We start from the raw sequence: 19,690 nt of genomic DNA, 5'->3' as shown, positions 1-19,690 counted from the left end.
TGCTGTGTTCCTCTGGACAGTGGAGACTGATGAAAATCTAGTGAAAACTGAAGATTTGGCCTAAAACTAGTTCTCAATGGGTACACTGGTTCTGTAGAGCCACCCTATGATTTTTTTCCCTCCAGTCTCTTAATACTTGGTTGCAAACACATGTTAAAACTGACCAAATTGCCACACAGTTTCACTGATCCACAGGTATGGGGCATATTAGAGCAGATTAAAAACAAGTAGGAAGACTCCATCCCAAAAGGATAAATCTAAGACAATGTAAAGCAATCCTGGGAAAATTGAAGGAAATGACATCACCGATAAAAAGTTGAAAGATGAAGGGCTGGTAATTCTTAATAAATCTTTTCAAACATATTTGAACTGTGCAGAAGTATTTGGATTTTAAAGAATGATTTTAAATTATAAATTGAATCATGTGATGGCTGCAATTTTATTGAAGTAGAAACTAAGGCTCTAAAAGAAAGAGACTCATAGTGAATAAAGAAGCAATGATTGAAACCCACCCCTGTCTAAATGAGAGACCATGTTTTAAGTCAGTACAATATGTTATGTCCCACTCATAAATTCCAGGGAATCTACAGAATAACAAATTCTAATCTGCTATACCTCATATTTAAGACCTTGTAAGATCAGAATTACAGAATCAATCTGTCTCTCACATACAGATACACACACATAAACCACTCTTTTACAATAGTTTATTGTATTTTTCTACAAACACGGGCCATTGATCTTAGCCCCCTTGGTTTTATATAATGTTTTACCCAGTTAAATACACACACACACACACACACACACACACACACACCTCACCTTTTGCATTGTTATTTAACTCCTCTTATTAGTTTGTCTTTCATGTATTTATGACTTGGACTCTGAGCACAGTCTTTGAGTGTTATGAACGTCAAGGAGATAACAGGCACATGGAAAGAAGGTGGGGATCTAATATATCACAGACCTAAATTTGAATTTTGGCTTGTGCTTATCAGCTATGTGGTTTGACCTCTGAGACTTCACCATCTGTAAAATGGAGTTACTAGTAACTTGTCTTAGGTTTGGGGTGACGACTGCACATGACATTGTAAGTGCAAGTGCCACAAGGGTAGAATATGCTTCATAATGTTCTCTTTCTATCTGACACTTTTTCTAGTCTGTGAATCACTTTTGTGTATTTCTTTAGCACTCACAAGTATTCATTTTAAATTATGGAATAATCAGACTCAAAGAGATTTAGAAACTTACCTTGAGTGGCACAGGGAAAGATTCCAGGTAGCCTGGTACTCAGCATCACCTTAAGAATGAAACTTGAAAGAGAAATCAATCTCCAAGTAAGGCAACAGAGCCCTTTGGGGGATCTGCAGAGCACTAAGAAGAGTAAGTATACTTCCGAAGTATACCAGAATTGCTATCCCACAAGAGACAGAAACAAGCACCCATTATAGAGCTATTCCTGAGCTTCTAAAAAATAGGATATGTAGATCTCCTTGGAACACATGAATACCCACTGCCACCCTACCCTGCCATTCAACTCACTCACTTAGCCCCAGCTTCCTACAGGGCTTTGCTAGAACTGTGCTGTCATTACTGAATTCTGAACATACTTACTAGTACATTGTAATTTAATTTTCCGTTTACCTGTCCATCATAACAAAACTATGAGCTTCTTTATAACCAGAAGAGAATTTGTAAACTCCATTTTGCCAGAACTTATAGCAGTGCTTGGCACAAACACAGGGCTTGATAAATTGTTGCTAGATGAATTAATGGTGCTAGGTTTGGAACTCACCAAATACATTGTCTGTTTGTTTTTAATGAGTTATTTTATGTTCATAAAGAGACATCAGAAGAGGGGATGTTCCCAATCTGAAAAATAAAATAATTGTAAGTGGTAAATATTAGGAGACTTTGAGAGAGAGGGGGTAGGGGTTGGCCAACTATGGCCTGTGTGCCTATTCTGGCCTACCTATTCTTTTTGTAAACAGCGATTTTTTTGGAACACACGTGTTTATTTTTTATGTAGTATCTGCAGCTGCTTTTATACCTCAGCAGAGCAGTTGAATAGCTGGAACAGAGCTCATATGGCCAACAAAGTGAGAAATATTTTCTACCAGGCCCTTTACAGAAGTTTGCCAACTTCTTTTTTGGATCATTTAAACTGCTTTCACATATTTTTTATTTCATGATATTAAAATTCCTATTGCCCAGTGAGTTAATTGCACAATATAATTGTTTGCAGAAACTGTTTCTGAAAATATTGCCGAAACACATTAGATTCTGTGTATTGTTAAAAATTGGGAGATGTATGCTGGTCTGATAGGAGTAGTGGATGCAAACTAAAAAGATAACATTCTGTTAAATCTTATGTCCTTGTCTTGAGAATAATGTGAGTGTGGTGATGGAGAATGTCTTTCCCACCCATTCCCACACACATTCATGCCAGGGGCTCTTGGACTGTTCTTCCCACATCACATTCTTTTCTCACTTCACACAACATAACAAACACCTTCTCTCTGCTGGACACAGAAATACGAAGGCACAGCCAGATTCAGAGGCATTTAATCTTCAGTTACCATGTTCCCTTTCCTGTTCATTTGTGGGATGAAACTGACCCTTCTTTGTGTCTCCTCAGTGCAGCATCAACACTGGATTGATTTATGACACTAGGTTGTCCTCAAGTACTTTTAAAACCTTTTTATTGATGTGTAATTGACACATAAAAAGTTGTACATATTTAATGTATAAAACTTGTTAAGTTTGGAGATAATTCATACCTGTGAAACCATTAGCACCATCAAGACCATAAACATCACCTCCTAAAGTTTTCTTCTTGCTCATTTTATTATACCTCACAAAATTTTTCTGTGGTAAGAACACCTAACATAGGATTTATCTTTAGCAAATTTTATGTGTAGACTGTTTTATATATATAAATTATATATATAAATTATATATATCATGTGTAGATTGTTATATATAAATATATAAAATACTGAATATATGTGTATGTATATAATTGATAGCTATGACACTATTCTATATAGCACTTCTCCAGAACTTCTCTTGTATAACTAAACTTTTGTACCATTTGACCATCACCTCCCCATTTCCCCCTCCTCCCCATGTCTGGAAACTACCATTCTACTCTCTGGTCTATGAGTTTGACTCTTTTAGATTCCATATAAAAGATCAACAGTATTTATCATTCTGTGTCTGGCTTAGTTCACTTTGTGAACAACCTCAGCATGATGTTTTCCAGGTCTGGGGTTGAACCTCATATTTTTCCCCAATTTTCTACATAAACACACATTTTACTCTTCCTTTCCACAAATGTGCCAGATAATTTAGTCTTTCAGGATTATCGTCTTTGCCAGTGAACCCCATCTCCTGGCACTTCTGGGATGATCACTACTCAAAAGAAGAGACAAAAATCTGCCTCACCTTCTTGCTAGGACTCTGACAAATAGGTATTTGAAAAACATGCTTATAAATGCCTAAAAATACTATTTATTTTCTGTGGGCTTATGAACATGCATAAGTTGTAAAGAAAAGTGTATTACTTGTAAACTCACATTAGTGGGTACCTTTGTGGAGGAAAGAAACAGACATGGATCAGATCAGTAGCAAAAGGGAGGGGAGCTTGTTTTTTTAAAGAAATAATTTATATATGGTTTATGTAATAGACAGTTATTTAACTACCTCCTCCAAAGAATTCTAATTAATAGTAAGCAACATGTGATAAAAATTTAATCAGGTATATGGGAAGTCAGACAAAGTTACCTTGCCTGTGCCACCAAATCCTAAATTACAGGCTGTCTTCTACCCCACTCTCCATGGCAGACAGTGGTGTGGGGGTGGGGAAGAGAGGGTTTTCATTTCTGAACTCCATCATATATGTGATCCTGAACTCCTTGTTCTTCTTATACTTGAGAACTCAAATTTAGTTCTTGAACAAGGTCCACAGTTGATTCTACTACTTCATCTCTTTTCTTGGCCAGATGCTCAAATTTTGGGGTTCCATCCATTTGTGTAACTATAAGTTTTACGTTTTTTTTGGAAAGAGTATAAATCAAATGCCTTTTCTCTCCGACGATATTTCTCTGATGACAAGACAAGGTTTTACTCATTGGTGATTCTGTGCCCTTGTAGGTTTTTGTTCTCCCAATTAGTATCCATACACCTATATATGCCATCCTTTGGTGATAAATCATGTCCATGCCTATGACAGAGACTTCAGAGCAGATATCTTTGGAACCCATAAGACTTTGTCTAATTTAATACAAAATGGTGGTAGTTTTATGAGTTCAGATTCACTTCATGCTGACAAATCCTACCTCAAGTGTGTGCAGTGTGTCTATGATTTTTTTTCACTAGGATTTTCCTCAATTTTTTTGAGGCTTTCCTAGCTTAATATACAAGTTCAGCCCAGAAATGTGAGATAGTTAGTCCTTAGGGACTGTTCAAACCCATTGCCCTTCTGATGGACAATTTGATAACAAATAATATATATTTTTTATTTCTGGTAAAATCGAGTTGAACATTGCTGATATTATATTTATCAAAGTAATTAAAGAAGGTGAGGGAAAAGAGAACACAAACATCTTTTGTCAACTCAGTGATGACTGTACTGTGTGGGTCAAATATGATGGTGGGAGATGCTTCTATTATAATTGGGTACCCTAAAATCAAGGGTGATAATGGGATTCCAGAATAGCATAAGTCAGGTTGGAACATGTAAGCACTAGGGATAAGACAATGTACTTACTATAATAAACAGCTGTGGCAAACAGCAGTGTGGGGGTGGGGAAGAAAGAATGGTAATTAGGGAGCCCCACATACAGAGATGTGTGGCAGTGCCTAATAAATAATATTACTAAAGACAAGATAGATGGCCAGCAAACAACAGTATTGTTCGATTTATGTATTCAACAAGATTAAGAACAGGAGAATAGAAGATTAAGGTCAGTACCATAATGAAAAATTATGATCTTTCATTCCATTTCTAGATGGAGTCAGTTCTCAGTTCCAGGAGCAGATCCAGTTGAGGAGGAACCCTAATACATAATGTAGATGATAAATATTCTCAATTATTCCCCAAGGGAATTGTATTCATTTACTAGAGACTTTATATAGTAGCAAACAAAAATAAATAAGAGCCATTGAAATGACAGTGATGCTCAGGGACTTGAATGTAATCATGCTTCCATTCTCACTCCTATCCTGGCTAGAGTGGAGATTTACAAAGGCCAGAGAAGGCACATAGGCCTTGTTCAAGTCAGCGTGCCCAGTGGGTCTGCACAGCACCACGTGGTTGTTTTCCTGTTCCTTCAGTAAATGATTGGGGTGGGTATTTTTAGTAGCTGACAGAAAACCATGATCACATTTGTTCTCTGGCCTGTGGAGTAGATGTCATAAAGGTAGAAATCACTAAGTAAAATTCCTAAAACTACTCCTCCATCCATGATAATTAATCATAAGCATTGTCACATCCTAGGTGGAACTGTAGAGCTTAGTATAACCCTCCAAGGCTTAAAAGATGCAGAAGAAGTCATGTTAAATTAATCAGTATGTTCCCTGAAAATTCTCAAGTTGCACATGCCAGCATTACTAAGATAACCAGGTCTCTGGCACTTGGCATGAAACTGTTGATCTGTACATAAAATAATTTCCAATATCAATGAGTAAGGAGGATGAAAAGCAAGTTGTGTTTATGTGGATAAGATGGCCAAAACTATTTTCTCATATTAGAGTTATAATTAAAGTCCTAATTTCTGAGAAAATATAGTCTATTGAGAGCTTAATTGTCCTGACATCCACAGAACATAGTTCTTGTCCACTATATTAATCACATCATGACCAGGTAAATAGGATATGACAAGTACTTTAGATGCCTAATAAAACACAGGAGGATCAGAAATGGTGAAATAAACTTTACAAACGTTTACAAAATAGCCTTACTGGTACAATGGTTATAAATTCAGTAGTCTGTGCCTGTAAGATCATCCCCCTTAGTGGAATTTAGTATTTTGACATAGTTTGTCAAATGCTTTTCTTTTTATTGATTGAAATGATCATTTTTTTCCTTCATGTTTCACCCTGCATTCTGTCAATGTAGCATATCCCGTTATTGATTTTTACATGTTGAAACATACCTGTGTATCTAGAATATATCCCACTTCATCACAGTATGCAATTCTTTTAATGAGCTGTTCAATTCTATCTGCTACAGTTTTGTTGATAATTTTTGCATCGATATTCATCAGGGATATTGGTCTGTAAATTTTTTATAGTGTCTTTGGCATTAGTGTCAGGTTATTGGTGGCCTCACAATGGAAGTGTTCCCTCCTTTTTATTTTATTTTGGAAGAGTTTGAAGAGGATTAGTGTTCATTTATTAAATGTTTGGCAGAATTTACAAGTAAAGTTATCTGAATCTGGACTTTTACTTGTTGGGAGGATTTTTTTTTAAGTCCTCACCTGAGGAGATGTTTATGATTTTAAAAAGAGAGAAAAAAGGGGGGTAAGGGGGAGAAAGGAGAGAGAGGTGTGGGGGAGAGAGGAGGGGAGAGATAGAGAGAAAGAAATATCAATAGGCTGCCTCATGTTTGTGCTCCAAAGGAGGATCAAATCTGAAACATAAATATGTGCCCTGACCAGGGATGAAACCTGCAGCCTTTTTGGTGTATGAGACTGTGCTCCAACCAACTGAGACAAACAGCCAAGGCTGTTTGGGAGATTGTGCTGACTGGTTATATTTCCTTATCTATGGATCTGTTCAGATTTTCTGTCTTCATGATTCAGTATTGTTAGGTTTGTGTTTCTAGAAATTTATCTACTTGCTCTAGGTTATCCAATTTGTTGATGTACAATTGTTCATAGTACTCTCTTATAAGTCTTTGACTTCTGTAAATCATTTGCAATGTTTCCTATTTCATTTAGCTAATTTCTTAGTTAATTTAGCTAAAATTTGTCAGTTTTGTTATTTAAAAAAAACAACTCTTGCTTTTGTTAATTTTTCTCTATTTTCCATTTTTTATTGTTTTTATTTCAGATCTAGTCTTTCTTATTTCATTAGTTATGGGTTTAGTTGTTATTCTCTTTCTAATTCCTTGAGGTATAAGCTTAGCTTGTTGATGTGAGACTTTAAAAAAATTTTTTTAAAGATTTTATTTATTTATTGTTAGAGAGGGAAGGGAGGGAGAAAGAGAGTGAGAGAGAGAGAAACATCACTGTGTGGTTGCTAGGGGTCATGGCCTGCAACCTAGGCATGTGCCCTGACTGGGAAATGAACCTGTAAGCATTTACAATGTAAGTTACCATTTTAGCATTGTTTTTTGCTGCATCCCATATGTTTTGGTAAGTTATGCTTTTATTTTCATTTATCTTGAGATATTTTCAGATTTTCCTTGTGACCCACTGCTTAAGAGTATTATTTAATTTCCACATATTTCAACACTTGCCATTATTCCTGATGTTGTTGATACTAGTTTCATTCTGAAACTAGATACATAATTTCAATCTTTTAAAAATTTATTAATATACTTTTGTGGCCTAAGATATGATCTATCCTGGAGAATATTCTATACACACTTTAGAAAAATGTATATTCTGTGTTTTGAATGGAGTGTGCTGTATATTCCTGTTAGGTCCAGTTCATTTACCATGTTCAAGTTTTCTATGTCCTACTGATCTTCTGTGTAAGTATTCTATGCATTATTAGAAGCAGTGTATTGCCCTGGACGGTGTAGTTCAGTGGATTGAATGCAGGCTGTGAAACAAGGCATCACCAGTTCTATTCCCAGTCAGGGCACATGCCTGGATTGCAGGCCAGGTCCCCAGTGGGGGCCATGTGAAGGTAACTTCACATTGATGTTTCTCTCCCTCTCTTTCTCCCTACCTTCCCCTCTCTCTAAAAATAAATAAAATCTTTTTTTAAAAGGGGGTGTATTGATATCTCCTATTTTTCTAGAGCTATTTCTCACTTCAATTTTGTCCATGCTTGCTTGCCTTGTCTATCTAGGAGCTTTGATGTTTGGTGTATAGATATTTATGATTGTTATATCTTCTTGCTGTATTGACCTTTTTATTATTATACAGTGCCCTTCTATGTATGTAGTAACAGTTATGACTTCATGTCTCTCTTGTCTGGTATTAAGATAATCACCCCAACTTTTTTATTATTATTTTTATGGAATATTTTATACCCTTTCTCTTTCAACCTATATGCTTTCTTAGATCTAATAATGGCACTTGTCAACAACATATAGTTGGATATTTGAAGAAACAGTCACTTCATTCCATCTTTATGGATTGGCTCTTTGAAGGAAGAAACCTTTACTAACCAATGTGGTATGAAGGCTTATGGTTTTTTCAAACCTTTATAAGCATGCCTGTTCTCTAGGTCTGTGTGTTCTTTTTTCCCAAACCCTCACATTCATGGGTGCCTTTAAAATGTCTCATATCCCCTAAGAGACTCACCACTGCCTTTTTCTCAAGGTCTTATATGTTCTATGGTATTCCTTTGCCCCAAAGCTCTTGCTTTCAGGAACCCATAGGTTTGCAGCACTTTCTTCAGCTCTTACCTGCCATGGTGCCTACAAATGCTTTCAGTGACCTCCAACCTGGTGTCCAAACTATGCCACCATTTCCACCAGTGCTCCAAATTAGGCAAGACAGAAGCAGTCCTGTAGGTATCCCCAGAGAGGTTAGGGCAATGGGAACAATTCCACTCTTTGCCTTCCATTACATGGGAAGAACCAAGAATCAGATAGCTTCCTCCTGACCATGCTATGCCAGAGAAGGGGCAGGACATAAATAGGCAAAAACACCCCAAAATATTTCCATATTGAATGTTTTTTTGTTAGACATGTACTTAGGGGCTAAAACCCTTCACTGATTTCTAGAATTTCCACAAAGCTACTTTGGTCAATAGGTTGTTCGTTTTGTGTTTCCATTGGGCAACAAGGGCCTGGAGCCACCATCTTGTTAATGACAATCCTTAGCACTAGTATTATTTAAAATTACTATTAACAACAACCTTTTGTAACTCATTTGATCTCTTTTATTACCTTAAAAAAATTCCATAGTCTTCAAGATTAAGCAAGTACTCAAGAAGAGTAGGTACAAGTACTGGTCACTTTGATTTCGTTACTATGGAATGACACAGCAGTGAAAATCTAATGACTTATGATCTATTACCAGAAAATTGAGGGACTACAATTTATAAAATCTCAATATTTTAATGCTTATTTTGCTTGGTGATTCACCTGTACATATTATTTTTTCGGTATGATAAGAAATCATAATATGATAAATGAAAGGATTAGAGAAATTACTGTGTAGGATGAGATAAGTCAAATCATATTGAGGTCTAAAGTATTTGGGTATCAATTAATGGAAGAAATAGAATTTGGAAATGAGTAAATGAATATTATATACTGAAGGAAAGGTATTGATAAATATAATAAAGGGGAAGCAAAGATACATGCAAAAAAGAATGTCAAAATTCAACATCCATTTATAATAAAAAGCTCTCAACAAAGTGGTATAGAGCAAATACACCTCACCATAAGGTTGCTAATGTTTTCTCCCATTCTGTAGGTTGCTCCTTAATTTTTTTTGTTTTTCTTTGCTGTAAAAAAGCATTTTAATTCAATGTAATGCCATTTATTTTTGTTTTTGTTGCCCTTACTTTTGGCCTCACATTCAAAGTCATCACCAAAACTTATGATAAAGAACTTACTGCCTCTTTAATTCTAGGACTTTATTTCAGGTCTTACATCCAAGTCTTTAATCCATTTTGAATTAAGTTATGTGTACAATAAGATAGCTCCATTTCATTCTTTCACATGTGGCTGTCAAGTTTTCCCCATACTATTTATTGAAAAGGCTGCCCTTTACCCATTGTATATATTGTCTCCCTTGTCATAAATTATCATATATGCATAGGTTTCTTTCTAAGCCATTAATCTGTGTCTGTTTTATGCCAATACCATACCATTTTTATTACTCTAACTTTGTAATATAGTAGTTTGATATCAGTGAAAATTATGTCTCCAATTTTGTTCTTTCTCAAGATTGATTTGATTTGGTTATTTGAGGTCCTTTGTGGTTTCAAAAAAAAATTTAGGCTTGTTCTATTCTGTGAAACATTACATTGAAAAATTTGATAATGATTCTATTGAATGTGTAGATTGCTTTGGTTAGCATGAAAAATTTAATGATATTAATTCTTCTAATCCATAAACATGTAACATCTTTTCATTTATTTGTATCTTTAATCTCGTTCATCACTACCTTATAGTTTTCAGTTATTTCATCTCCTTAATGAAATGTGTTCCTAGGTATTTTATTGTTTTGATTACATTACAGAAAAATTTTCTTAATTTCTCTTTCTTATAGTTCATAATTAGTGTAGAGAAACACAGATGATTTTTGTATATTATTTTTATAGTGCAACATTACTGAATTTGTTTATTAGGTATAACAGGTTCTCTTTTACAGGTTTTAGTGTTTTCTACATATATCATCTGAAAATAATAACAGTTTTATTTCCTCCTTTCTAATTTGGATGTCTTTTCTTTTTCTTGCTTAATTGCTCTGGTTAGGGCTTCCAATACTTTGTTGAGTAAAATTAGCAAGATTAGGCATCCTTGTTTTGTTCCTAATCTTAGAGAAAAAGCTTTATAACATTGAGTATATTGTTAGCTATGTACTTTGTCATATATGGGCTTTCCTAAATTTATATATATTAAGGGGGCAGGATAGTGGTAATAGGATCTAACAACAATTAGTGTTAAAAATCAGCTTCTACTTTTATTGTTGCTTTTCCACATGATTGTTCTTAGCCTGGGTGGAATTTTTCATTACCCAGTGGTGCTTAGAAGTGTTCTGAGCAGAACTATGTCTAAATACAATTTTGGACAATGCTGCTCTCCTTCTATAAGACCTCAGTCTCTTCTCCTTGAAACCTTGCACCTAAGCTAATGCAAGGAATGCGGGAATAACACATATTCCCAATGTGTTATTATATTGCTCAGAAACACATATATTTTACCAGAAGTCTTCTGGAGACATATTGTAACTTGCTAACCTGTAGGGATCCTTTAAGTGGGAGGATTTGGAGCACTCAGAATGATTATTTGATATTCCTTTCTTACTCCTCAAGCCATAGCTGAAAGACTACTACTCACTTCTTCCTTATAAAGGGACAAATGCCTGTTTTTACAATTTAGATTAAAAAGTTTTGAAATAAAATATTTTGAAATTAATGGGTATATATTGGATTTGGTTTCTCTCTGAGAATTCATTAAGTTTCTTAAATTTAGCCCAGGGCTTAATAAGGCCCACAAAAATATAACACATGACTTCCTCATTTTAGATTCTCAGTTTGAAAGTAAATAAAAATAAATGAAAGATATAAAACAAAAGCAGTTCCTGGACTTTAAACATGATTCAGAGATTTATTTATTACCTATTTCCTCCCCCAATTTGTAAAATCCAATGAACACTTTAACCACTTTTCAAGAAGCTGTTCTGAAAAAGTATGCATTTTTCGGCATATTTTTTCAGCAAGAAGCTGTTCTTTAAGTATACATTTAAAGAAAGAAAACATTCTTCATATGTCAAGATTAAATGTGTTTATTTGAGTTAGTAAGTACAATGTCATATTAGATACCAGCACTCCAAGCTACACCTATGTATCTGCCTCTAAACCTTCACACATTGTCAGTTTCTCTTCCTCTAACATTCCACCACTGGGCCTCCTATTTCTAGTAAAATCATAGTTCAATTTTTAAAAAAAAAGTAAAAGCAAGATTGATCACTGTATTGTGCTTCCAGTGCCCCCAGAAGGATAATTGTCTCAAATAAATGTTTGTTTGCAGTGAAGGGGAAAATTGATAGCATGAGTATTAGTAATGACACTACTAAAAGAGAAAGAACAGAATACAGATTAAAAGAAGCATTTTAGGCTGGATGAGTTAGTTTCCCCTTAGTAAAAAATCCACATAGCGTGGATATGACTTCAAAATTAAGCTGTTCCATTTGTGGGCCACACACTTAAGCGTATTGGCTAGTACATTTTTGCACTGACACAGAAGCAATACAAGCTTTATGTTCTACCATTACACTTCCAGATTTTTCATTTAATATACCTGCCAACCTAATGATTCTTGCATGCATTAGAATTTGCTCTTGTAGTGTTAAGTTTATTTTCCCCATCCCTCCCACTCCCATAAACATTGCAATACGAACTCTTCACCAAATTGTATGAGAATGTTGCAAAGAACAGCTCTGCGCCACCTCAGGACAGAACTTCCCTGTCCCCTGTCCAGGCTTATAGATGGATCAGTAGTATTGATCACATCTCATCTTCATGCAAACAGACTCTGCTCCCATAATTTCCCCATGCCAGAGGCATATGAGTCGGCAGGTATGCATACAAAAAACTGAATTTAAAAAGAAATGGAAAGAAAAAAAGAAAGAAAAAAGATTTCTTGTTAAAGCCTAGCATCCTAGAAGGAATCCATTGCTTTGAATTCACTTAAGGCCTGTACAGGCGAAATGTGTTTCTTCTGAGAACCTCGTCTAACTCGTGTCTGGAATTCTTCAGGCTTTTCCCTCTTCACAAGGGGCTTCTTCTCTGGAGCCTTCATCTTCCAAGACACAACAGGTGAGTTGACAGCTGCTGTCCCATAGACCTTCTGGTATTTGGTTGAGGCCACATAGGATGCTTTTACCGTGAGGACGACAGCATTCATCAGATTTTTCGCTGCCTGGATGAGCGATGTAGCACTGTCCAGCTAGAGTAAGATACACATGGGTTAGTCAAGGCACAAGACTCACAAAATAGTGGTGCAGTTTCACAGTAAAACAATGCTTTGTCTGTGCAAGTGTACAGTGGTGCCCCAAAGGAGCAATTATTACACGGTAAGGTGAACAAACTATAAAGCAGTCACCTATCTTCTCTCATCCCTCTTCCCAAGATAAAAATTTTAAAAAGGATATTCTGTGATGCATAGTTCATTAAAATCCTGATATACATAAAGTAAAAGCCCTCTTTTGAGCATGTAAGAATTCCAATGTTTACAAAAGGTTTTCAAAGTATAGTACCTCATGTTATTACATTAGGCTGATTGGTAATGGCCTCAATTACTCAAATATTTGAAAAGCATTTAGCAGGCACTGAAGAATAAAAGAGTAAGAGGTTCCATTATAATTGTATGGTCCCCCAGTGGAAGTATGCCTCTATTTATAGATTATTTCTCCACCCTGAGTTTTGGATTGGTAAGGATGCAAGCAGTTCATAAGAGAAACACTTCTGGGTGTTCTGCCTTTTGCTTAAGTGTTTATTAAGCTTGAGTATCCGTTTAACTATTCACAGGTCTTGAAAATACCTCCTATAAGAACCTCAATAACTGTGCCAGGTTGTTGTCAGTCAGAACGCATTCAGTGAGACCCCTGTGACCATGTGTTAATGAAATACTGACTTAGCACTATGTGCCAAACACTACTGTCAGGGCCCATTTAACTCTCACAACAATCTGTAAAGTGGCAATTATTGTCATTGCTCCTTCATGATGAGAGGACTGTCACATGCAGAGGTCTTGTAAGTTCCACAGTTTCACACAGCTTAAGTAATGAAATCCTTACAGACTGTATTACCTGTATTACTGCACCATTCTGCCACACTATTGGGCAGGATAATCTCAAAAAGGCTATGACAAGTCACAACTCAGAGCACAGTAGGTTTAGAAGCTCATCCTCAGACTCTCAGGCCAGGAAATTTTTTTAGGTTACCTCTTTTCTGCTTTTAAAGTTAGATGATGTGGTACATGCTGTATATTAGACCATTTAATATGTTTCAACCTTCTTTTTCCTTCACTTCCTGAACCATAGATGCTAGAAAAGATCAAAACTGCACTTCCCAGACCCCCTTTCAGCCAGACTTCTATATGCAACCTAATAACGGGAAATAATTATTAACAGCGGGAATTAGATTATTATTCCAGCCTGAGAGATTCTTGAATGACTAAGGAAATGTATCCATTGCAGTTAGATGAGGGATCCAAGGATGTTCATAAGCAATGCTGTTCCAATTTTTGAGATGATTTGTTGTATAATCTGTAACTGATGGACTATATCTGCATTAGAGAATTGGTAGCTAGGCCTACAACCTTCTGGGTGCAAGGAGATTAGCAAAATATTTAAGCTGAGGGACCCCAAACACTATGGCTTTCCTGTGTCATGCACCTGCACTCGCTTGAGCTTCTCATCATTTCTTGAGATCAAAACATGTCCCAAGTAGTGACCAACAACATGCTTATCTCTGTTTCACATTGATTGTGAAAGCTAAATAAAATTATGCTGATTAAAAAAAATATTTTACGACAGGTAAACTCAATTCTTCCACCACTGAAAAAAACCATACAGTCAGATAATTGGGGGAAAATGGAAGATGCTTTCTGTGTATGAATTCTTTGCAATGTCATAGAACTGAGGTTGTACCACTAAGAAAAATAAGATTATACATCAGTATTACATGGACCTCACACTAACATAGAGAAGCAAAGTGATTTGTGGATTAGAGCCATGATTCAGCAAATATCATAATTGACTGCTTTATGAATTAAATCAACTAAATGGATAGCGTAACCACTTACTTTACCACTTCTATTACACTTCACAAGGTACATATATACCAAAATAGCTGCTTACTCCAGACTAGTTTACACAGTATAATTTTCTACAACTAGCTAAGCAAAAGCAAAGTCTAAATTATTCATGTTAATAGAAGAGAGACTAAGCATGGATTAGTACAGTGATTCTCAAAGTAGAGTCTCTGAACTAACAGTATCAGCATCACCTGGGAACCTGTTAAAAATGCAACTTCTAAGGCCAATCCCAAACTGTCTGATTTAAAAACTTGCAATCCAGGAGATTCTGATGCATGATACTAGTTGAGAACCACTGAATTAATGAAACCCAAAGACTATCTGATGGCTTATGTCACCCATGATTTCAGAGCTTTCACCCTGGGTGAATTTGGTAACATCATAGCCAGTTATCAGACTGGATTTCACTTTTTCATCTTTTCCATTACATTATCAGGTAGAAGTGTAAATAATGAAGGAAAGAGATAAGTTAGCAAAATGTTGGGAGAATTAGATCAGTCATGGTTTCTTTAGAAGCTAGATAGTGTATCCCTTGTCCAATTGATGGTTTCCTATAAGTCTGTCAGGTTTCAAAAATACATAATATTCATTCATAAAGTTAGTGAATTCTATTGTTTGCTATGGGTAAAGAGAGGGTGAAATGATATAATAGCAAAGATAGTTGTTTTGATTTGCTTCAGAGCAATAAAATTAGTAGAAGTAGAAGAAGGCATGTCTATTGTATTATTAAATGGTTCCCAAAAAGCAAATTTTGGGAGAATTGAGTGGATCCAAAGAGAAGAATTACAAGTAATTTGGAGATTTTTACCACAGATTCCATTTTCAGATAGATGGTGTCTAATTCTGCAGCAAAAATAGGATAGCCTGTCTCTTCTTCAGAACCCCTTTGCTCTCCCAGCCTGAAGCAGGAATCCTGTGAATAAACCTAATACATTGGTCGAAAGTGAGACAGCTCTGAAATATAAAGCAAGTTATTTCATTCAAGCCATCTGGTATGGCAGATACTAATTTGTGGCAAGGCAAATCAAGGAGGTGAAGGACCTGGCCAGATAAACTTGAATAATTATACTCCTAGACAATAAGCTCAATCTAAAATTAAAAACAAAATTTGACTTTTTTTAAAAACTTGAATTACCAAAGGATATTTTTTTCTATATGCTCTATACCTACTTGAATCATTGAGATAATTATCAGTACAATAAAAATTTGTTTTATTTAAAAATAGGTCTTTGTTATGTTTGTCCAAAATAGTACTGAGTCCTGGTTTCTGGGTGGCACATATTGCTAAAAAATTCACTTCCTAAAAAAATACATTAAAAAAAGTAAAGCTACATGACAAAATGATTTTTTAAAATACAAAATTTTAAAAAACTTATTTAACATAATTGCATTCTATTTTGTGATTTATCCTGTAAGCATGGCATTTTAAAACAAAACATGCAAAGGATTCTGGATAAAGTTTTAATAATAATAACCAACATTAATTGAGCAATTAGCAGGTGCTTGGTCTTGCCTTAGTCTTTTTAATTAAATTACATGATTTAAGTTTCTAAAAACCTTGAAGTAAGGATTTTCATTGTCCCCATTCTACAGGTAAACAAACTGAAGCTTAGAGATGTAGTGTAAGTTGATTGTGCAGTGACTGGCAAAGTAGTGATTAGGCCCCGTAATATCTCTGCCTGAAGCCCACCATCTGAACTGCTACACTACTTCTATGAAACATCCTTTAACCTCTGGGAGCTTGTTTTTTCAGTGACTACCTGTCATTCAAAATGAACCTATTTCAATTATTACCTCTGTCTGGGTAGAGCCCTGTCCTTTAAACCTGGTAACATCCTGGAAACATCAGGACTACATTAGGTGAGAGCCTTCACCTCACTTGGTCTGTGATGTTCAGTCTCATCCTCAGAGCCTGAATTCTTTATAACTGAATCTCTTGGTCCTGGCTGTGCTCCTGCTCTGGGATCTGCCCTTCCCAGTCTTCCCTGGACTTGAGGGTGCCTTGCTGCCTCGGATTCTCCCTCATGGAGGTGGTGCCTGAAATCTGAGACTTACAAATTTCTCTTGTACTTGTGTAGATTCTCTGAGGCACATTCATTGTGCAGCTGTAACAACTGTTCATACCCTTGACTAGAGCTCACCTACTCTAATTGGTGTTCTGTTATAGCATTATCTCTGCTGGTTGTGCTAGCTTTATAATAACCTCAGAAATGGGCCATATCTTAGCTATTCCTCAAGCTTGCTCACATATACACTGACTACACTTTTCCACAATAAGAGACTTGTATTTTTCCTACTTAAAGGCCTTTCTATTCTTATGGGACGTCCCATTCAGTTCCATATTTAATCTAACAGAAGCTGCTATTTTTTACCTGCCTTTAAAAGTAGCCTAAATTTGCCAAATGTGACCATGAGACAGTCTCTGAAGTAACTGCCTGAGTTTCCCTTCTCTCATTCAATCTCACAACCACTCTTGACAGAAAAAATACTGTTATGCTCCATCACAATTTAGAGAGCCATACAGCTTATCCAGTATCACTTTACAAACAAGAGATGAAGAAGGCAATATTTAAATGCAAGCAGCCTAACTCCAGAGCCCAGGAGCTAACTGTTGCTCCATGCTGCTTCTCAGAGCTATGTATAACAGAAGAATTCACAACCTCCAAATCTAACAATCTGGGCTAATCCTCTCTATTCCAGTTCATAGGTGTCTACTGTCCCTAACCACAGAAATTAGGCTTCTTCTAATTCTGTCAATATTCTTAAAATATCAAAATACTATTTTTAAAAAGGCAACAGATGTTTCCTCACATCTTGTTCTATTACAGTCCATGAACAGCAAATAAGGGTGAGAGAGCTGTTTTACAGCAGTTTTTATGTCTTTTTCTGGCCATATTTCTGCCTCTGTTACCACTGTTTTTAACACCATGCAGCTTCTAATCTCTCTGCACAATTCTCATTTAGTGCTTTAAGTGGAAAGAAAAGACTTTCATAAATTGTGACTCTGCCATTAATTGATATTTGTGCTGCCTAATTCCTTAGGACAAAAGATGAAGAGTATATAAACACTTTTTTTTTTACAAAAAAAGAATAAAACTGTTATGGACATTCTTGAACAAGTAAAAAAAAATTTACTCTCTTTGCATGCACACACCCAAGAAAGGCCATGTGAGGACAGAGTGAGCAAGCCAAGAAGAGAGGCCTAATCAGAAACCTACCCTGCTGGATCTTGATCTGGGATTTCTAACATCCACAACTGTGAGAAAATAAATTTCTGTTGTTTAAGCTAAAAAAAATAGATGAAGGGTGTTATGAAAAGGGCTCAAAGTAACTCAAAATTTTCAAGATCATCTGAAGAGTTCTAACATTCCACGTGTGAAGTTCCATGCTATTTCATTAACATTAGGTTTATACCACAAGAGGTGTTCCGTGCCCACAGAAACAATTGCGACTGCATGACTCACTCTCTTCTAAATGAAAGTGCTAATATATTTCTTGAAATGCTGAATTTTCATTTACTCTTTATGCAAGTTTTTGCTCCATCTTTCTACCTACTTATTCACACAAGAATCTCTTCAGACAACCAGTGTGTATCTACTTGTGCCAAATGCTGTGATTTAGGGTTGGGTGCACAAACACAGACACAAACTAAACAGTTTAATGCTCTGTGGTAAGTGCTTTTATAGGATGTAAGGTGCTACAGAGAATGGGAGATCTACCTTGAATTAGATGAGGACAGGGTAGAAAAATAAAGCTTCATGGTGGTCATGATATCTAAACTCGCTTTAATGAATAAAACTGGATAGAAGATTGTTGGTGACTGAATAGTTTAGTAATAAAGGATACTTGTCAAATTTCTAGCTTGTACAACTGGGTATATATTGATGTTCTTAACCCAGCTGACAGAAAGAGAGAAGATGAAGTGCTATAATGCTAATTTTTGTTTTATTTTAAATATTTATTTATTTTAGACAGAGGGGAAGGGAGGGAGAAAGAGAGGGAGAGAAGCATCAAAGTGTGGTTGCCTGCAACCCAGGCATGTGCCCTGAGTGGGAATTGAACTGGCAACCCTTTGGGTCACAGGCTGGTGCTCAATTCACTGAGCCACACCAGCCAGGGTGCTAAATTTAACTTTGTATCTACTGAGTTTCAAGTGTTCGTGTTGCATGTAATCATCAAAGGAACAGTTGAAATTATGGAATTGATATTGCTACCACATAGTAGCAATAGTAACCACATGGTATCTTGTATTGTTTTCCCCCATAGTTTCTTTTTTTTTTCTCCTTCACTGATGTCTTTTATTTCTTTTTTTAAAAATATATTTTATTGATTATGCTATTACAGTTGTCCCATTTTCCCCCTTTTCTCCCCTCCCCCCTGTACCCCCCTCCCATCCACATTTCTCCCCTTTAGTTTATGTCCATGTGTCATACTTGTGAGTTCTTTAGTTTCTACATTTCCCGTACTATTCTTGCCCTCCCCCTATCTATTTTCAACCTACATTCTATGCTACTTATTCTCTATACCTTTTCCCCCTCTCTCCTCCTTCCACCCCCCTGCTGCTAACCCTCCATGTGCCCTCCATTTCTGTGGTTCTGTTCCTGTTCTAATTGTTTACTTAGTTTCTATTGGTTTTGCTTTAGGTGTGGTTGTTAATATTTGTGAGTTTGCTGTCCTTTTACTATACATGTCTTTTCTTTTTCTTCTTTTCTTAGATAAGTCCCTTTAGCATTTCATAAAATAAGGGCTTGGTGATGATGAACTCCTTTAATTTGACCTTATCTGAGAAGCACTTTATCTGCCCTTCCATTCTAAATGAGAGCTTTGCTGGATAGAGCAATCTGGGATGTAGGTCCTTGTCTTTCATGACTTGGAATATTTCTTTCCAGCCCCTTCTTGCCTGTAAGGTCTCTTTTGAGATATCAGCTGACAGTCTGATGGGAACGCCTTTGTAGGTTACTGTCCCCTTATCTCTTGCTGCTTCTAGGATTCTCTCCTTCGTTTTTACCT

The 19,690-nt window shown here is 36.1% G+C and overlaps 1 protein-coding gene across 3 annotated transcripts in view; it reads right to left on the bottom strand.

Annotated features, from left to right (window-relative positions):
- Positions 1–11,629: 11,629 nt before the first annotated feature.
- Positions 11,630–19,690, bottom strand: part of CTNNA2 (catenin alpha 2) — a 1,115,426-nt gene continuing 1,107,365 nt past the window's right edge. For 2 of the 3 annotated variants that reach the window (XM_036028217.1, XM_028515274.2), the window contains one exon: positions 11,630–12,808. In XM_036028217.1, the coding sequence (XP_035884110.1) occupies positions 12,521–12,808 (288 nt within the window). In that variant the 3' untranslated portion in view covers positions 11,630–12,520. Of the gene's footprint in view, positions 12,809–15,488; positions 15,606–19,690 lie in introns of all 3 variants that reach the window. The other variant, XM_036028216.1, reaches the window with a different exon arrangement.

The sequence above is a fragment of the Phyllostomus discolor genome, chromosome 6 (genome assembly GCF_004126475.2).
Source record: "Phyllostomus discolor isolate MPI-MPIP mPhyDis1 chromosome 6, mPhyDis1.pri.v3, whole genome shotgun sequence".
In the NCBI taxonomy this organism is placed as follows: domain Eukaryota; kingdom Metazoa; phylum Chordata; class Mammalia; order Chiroptera; family Phyllostomidae; genus Phyllostomus; species Phyllostomus discolor.
The sequence above is the reverse complement of the archived record's forward strand: the minus strand, read 5'-3'. Positions and strand labels throughout refer to the sequence as shown.